Source organism: Ailuropoda melanoleuca, chromosome 8, assembly GCF_002007445.2.
Source record: "Ailuropoda melanoleuca isolate Jingjing chromosome 8, ASM200744v2, whole genome shotgun sequence".
Classification (NCBI taxonomy): domain Eukaryota; kingdom Metazoa; phylum Chordata; class Mammalia; order Carnivora; family Ursidae; genus Ailuropoda; species Ailuropoda melanoleuca.
In genome coordinates, this window is record NC_048225.1 from 37,243,266 (window position 1) to 37,248,370 (window position 5,105).

The 5,105-nt window shown below is 44.1% G+C and overlaps 1 protein-coding gene across 1 annotated transcript in view; it reads right to left on the minus strand.

Annotated features, from left to right (window-relative positions):
• Positions 1–5,099, minus strand: part of DEUP1 (deuterosome assembly protein 1) — an 83,510-nt gene extending 78,411 nt beyond the window's left edge. Inside the window, exons 1-2 of the mRNA XM_034667588.1 lie at positions 4,721–5,099; positions 3,754–3,824 (exon numbers count right to left, since the gene is read on the minus strand). Of these exons, the coding sequence (XP_034523479.1) occupies positions 3,754–3,800 (47 nt within the window). The 5' untranslated portion in view covers positions 3,801–3,824; positions 4,721–5,099. The remainder of the gene's footprint in view (positions 1–3,753; positions 3,825–4,720) is intronic.
• Between the last annotated feature and the right edge of the window lie 6 nt (positions 5,100–5,105).

Sequence of the window (5,105 nt, forward strand, 5' to 3'; positions counted from 1 at the left end):
TTTTTAACCTTTTTACTCAACCACTACAGAATATACATGCATCTTCAAATGCCCAAAGGACATTTCTAATAGAATAGCTGATCATGCAATAGATTATAAGAACACTCTTAACGAAACTGAAATATTGGATAGGCCATAGTCGATGACCATGGTGGTAGCGAGATTAGAAAGTAATAATAATAAAAATATAATTAAAATCCTCCCCCAGAAGTTACATGCCTTAAATATCTCAAATTAGTCGCAGAGGAAATCAAAGCTGAAATACCAGACTATTTAGGAAATGAGAGTGGAGACACTAGTACTATGGCCCACAGCAGGGCCGTGCTCAGGAGACGTTTGAGCTTTAAATGCTTTTATTACTTAAATCCTAAAAATAACTGAACCAGATTTTTCAACTCAAAAAACAGGGGAACAAGATAAGTAAAATAAATCGTAACAAGCTAGTAAGAGCAGAAATTAAGAAGGAAACAGAAACAAAGCAAAATCTAGACACGGTTCTCTTTAACAGGCCAATACAAAGAGACCATTTGTTCATTCTGTAATTATTTATGTTCTGGGCACACACTCTAAAAACAAATGAAAAGGACAAACTCAAGATACGGCTGTTTTGATTAGAAGGAATTTAGGTTGATTATTAAAGCATGAACACAAACACCTATAATTGGGGAAAATTACGGATTTAAAATTAAAATCAAACCCTGCGATAACCCAGGTGTCAGAGAATAATGAGTCACCCAAAGAATGTTCTGTGCAAAAGCTCCCTCCTTACCCCTTCACACTTTCTGTTCCTATGTCTGGGACTCTTTGCCCAACATAATCTCTGCTCCAACGCCACGTTACCAGGAGCTCTTGTTTGATCACCCCATTCATCCTCCCATCCTTAGCCTGCTTTGTTTTTCTTCATATGCCCATATGAAACATGCTAGTATCTCCCACTAACCCTTGGAGGAGTGGCCTCTGTTTTGTTCGCTGTTCTCTTCCTGGTGCTGAGACTAATCAATGGCTTATAGGAGACTCTAGATAAATCTCTGTTAGATGAAGTTGTGCCACAAAATATTACTGTGTTTGTAGGTGACGTGGTTTGATAAGCTCTGTAACACGTTCCTGATGAGGTTTTATTGTCTTCCTGACCTAGAGTATTACACTCAATAGCATGCAGAAGCAAAAGCCAACCTGGCTCTCCATGCTTTGTAGACCATGGCAGACAATGTTTGGTCCCATGTCTGCTGGGATGAGTAGGGTAGTTCCTCATGGAAACGTCTAGTGATTCTCGTTCACTTCTGGCTTGTGGTTACAGTGTAACCACACAAGCTCTGTGACTCCCTACTAAATTCCAAGTTCTAAGGTCTGTTTCTTAATCTTTGTATAAACCAAGAGGCTAAGTGTTGTGCTTGCTATGCATTCAATATTCTACACTTTTCCCCCAAAAGAATGAATGAAGACAAATAGCAGTCTCCATGGCCTCAGATCTGCAGGAGTGAGGTGGTATCTGGTACCATACCTTAGGTTTGAGACCCTCAATCTGCCTCTTAGCCCTCAGTGTCATCATCACATCAGAGACCTACCACCTGTTCAATCCCGAATCCTAACCTGGCTCTGCTACAGACACGAGGCAGGCTGCTCCCACGTCTCACTGGCACCCATTTCCAGTGTAACAAAGCATGCAGGGATTAGAGCCACACGTAGCTGAATTCAATTCCCACCTTCCCACTAACCAGTTATACATTCTGGGTCAAGTTGCTGCTTTATTTCTCTTTCTTCCTACCTTTCTCAGCTCAGAAATGTGGCAAAGGCTGCTGTCTGCCAATATCCATTCTTCTTCCTTTATCTCCTAGGCTTTAGCTGGCCATCTAGCTGCTCCGTTAGAGACCACATGTCCCGACCTCTCTTGCAGCTAGTTAGCTGTAGCTCTGGGACGAAGGTCTGGCCCATGGGAAATGGCTAGAAGTGAGGCCTGCTATTTCTAGGGTACATTCCAAAAAGAATCCAAATCCCCTCTCCTCTTGCCCTTCCCCCTTCCCTCTGGCAGCAGCCCAGTGCTGGAAGCTGAAGCTGTCACTTTGGGTCTAGACATAAAAAATCATGCAGTGAGGATGGCAGAGCTGCCCTCCTAGTCCTGGGCTGCTTATCCCAAAACTTGTCCATGAAACAGAAATAAACTTCAATCTTACTTAAACCGCTGTGTTTTGGGTCTCCTTATTACAAGACCTTAGACTATAACTAGTGCACTCGATGCTCCTAGTTGTCCAATGAGAACAAGACCTAGCTGGGCTGTTGTAAGGAGGAATATGCAGCAAGATTTACAAAACTGAACATTATTCTTTTTTTTTAATGATTTTTTATTATATTATGTTAGTCACCATACAGTACATCCCTGGTTTCTGATGTAAANTATGCAGCAAGATTTACAAAACTGAACATTATTCTTTTTTTTTTATGATTTTTTATTATATTATGTTAGTCACCATACAGTACCTCCCTGGTTTCTGATGTAAAGTTCGATGATTCATTAGTTGCGTATAACACCCAGTGCACCATGCCATACGTGCCCTCCTTAATACCCATCACCAGTCTATCCCATTCCCCCACCCCCCTCCCCTCTGAGGCCCTCAGTTTGTTTCTCATAGTCCATAGTCTCTCATGCTTCATTCCCCCTTCTGATTACCCCCCCTTTCTTTATTCCTTTCTTCCCCTACCATTATTCTTATCCAGACCTGGGGAGCTTTCCTTTAGCCTGATGTCAAAGTCACAGTCTGAGCAGAATAACTGAAAGGGAGACACCTGGAGTGGTTTGAGGAGTGCAAGTCAGTCACAGTCAAGATTAGGCACAAGAGAAGCACTCCTACCCCCTGTCCCTCCCATGTTCCCCCCTCGCCTGCCCCCCCTCCGGCCAGCTTTGGGGTGAGCCAGTGGCCAGCGGACAAATGAAACAACAGGAAGAGAAATCTTTGTGGTGCTGGTGGTACAGGAGGGGCGGGGACAGGTATTCGTGAAAGGGAATTTAATTTTTTACAATGGGGAATGCTGTACAAATTCTATTCCTTATCTCTTCATGAGACTTTTGGTGAAATACCCAGTTCTTACTGTTGTTTGAGGAGCCAAATCTTTTTTTCTAAATTTTATTAAGTTTTTAAATTTTAATTCCAGGAAGTTAACATACAGTGTTTTACTAGTTTTAGGTGTATAATACAAGGAATCAACAATTCCATACATCACCCAGCACTCAGCATGATAAGTGCAATCTTTACTCCCCATCACCTGTTTCACCCACCCCACCACCCTCTGCCCTCTGGTGACAATCAGTTTGTTCTCTGTAGTTTAGAGTCAAATCTGTCCTGAGGCTATGTTTTAAGTGTTGAGTTCAGCCTTAAGGGCAAGTGTGGAGGGAAGCCTGGGACACTCAGTGCAGCAAGAAAGGGGCAAACTGGGAACCCTAGATCACATTGGTCTGTGTGGGCACCCATCATCCGAAACACCAGAAAAAACTCACTAAAAGTTGGAAAATGGTGATTTTCGAGTACAGACCCATACTCAAAATTGTTAAGATTCACACCATAGGTTCTTAATTAGAATCACTTGAATTTCCCTCCATCCACCTCACCAAAAATAATTGGTACACCCTTCTATTAATACTCAATTTCAAAATTCATGTATCATCCGGGAGTTTTGGGGATAGCTAAGGACCCACTTATTAAACAGAAAATTTTCAATCAACACTTACNATTAAACAGAAAATTTTCAATCAACACTTACCCCATCGTATTCTGGGCTTGGTTCTCCATGTCAAGAAACTGCTGCATCTGATTTGTTTCCTGATTTTTAATCTATTAGGGGAGAAAATGATCTAGATTACTAAAACGCTGACTTTATTAACCTATAAAACAAGAAGATTCTTCTATTGGCAAACCACGTAGCGTGCGCTTCTCCAAGTGCAGTAGCTCTTGATTCTACAAAATGTAGAAATCTGGGCCTTTTTTAAATGCCCCCCTGTATTTATAACACGGGCTTAGTCATGAGTTGAAATACGCTGTATTGGCTGAAATGAGCGTTCATTCACTGTTTTCTGAAGAACAGCTTGGTGCCAGGTACTTTGCAAAGTGCTCATCACAAGAGACAGTAAAATAGAATTCCTATTGTAGACGGGTTACAGTTAAATGTTCTCAAACTTTCCTTTCTTGTCCCTTAACAGTTTGCCTTTTGTTTAAGTAAATTCTCTCTTTGGCCTTTTCTGGGTTTTGTCAGAATGAATACACTGTGAGATTTAGGACAAACAGGCTAAGAGTTGCCTAAAAATATAAATCTTAAAATTCCTCAATCGCTTTGTGGACACCTGCTTACCTGGATGTTACTACTTGCTTAAATTGGGGGGGAAGAAAAAAGGAAGAAAGAAAAGGAAGGAAAAGAAGAAAAAGAAAGTTTTCCCCAGCAACAAAGTTTTAATTTAAAAAAATATATATGAGGATAAATGGGTGGACAAAGAATTGAAAAGAACTTCAGCTCCTCTGAATCACTGAATTAAAGTCAATTAAATAGCATTCAAGATGGTAGAACGAAGAGGAAGACGCCCGGGCTCACGTCACTTCCAAATTAAAGGAATTAAAGAGAGGCTCTGGGATTGCCTGTGGAGCTGCGAGGTGAGGAGGCCAGGGATGGGGAACGAAAACTTGACCGCAAGGGACAAATGAATAAACGGATTTTGCAGGTTCTTCCAAGCACTCACTTTAACGTCAGGGAAACGGAGGCACAGCCAAGCTAGGTGACTCGCCCAAGGCCGCACAGCTAGAACCCACACCTGCTCCCCCGGGGAGACCCGGCTCTGGGTTCTGCGCTACCCCGCGGACACCCCGGGCTCTCCCCGCCGGCGCGCGCCCCCGCCGGACCGCGCACGGTTCACGTCCAGACCCCCGCGCAGCGGCCGGCCGGTAGGGGTCCCCGGCCCCCCGCCCTGGGCAGGCCTGTCGGAGGGGCGAGGTGGAGGACCGGGGGTCGCAGGGTCGCGGAGGCCGGGGCGGGTTACCTGCGCTGCGCCGCGCTCTCCCGAGAGGTCTGAGGCCCCCGGAGCAGGAACGCCGGGGTCACCCCCCGCCCGGCCCACCCCGAGGGGC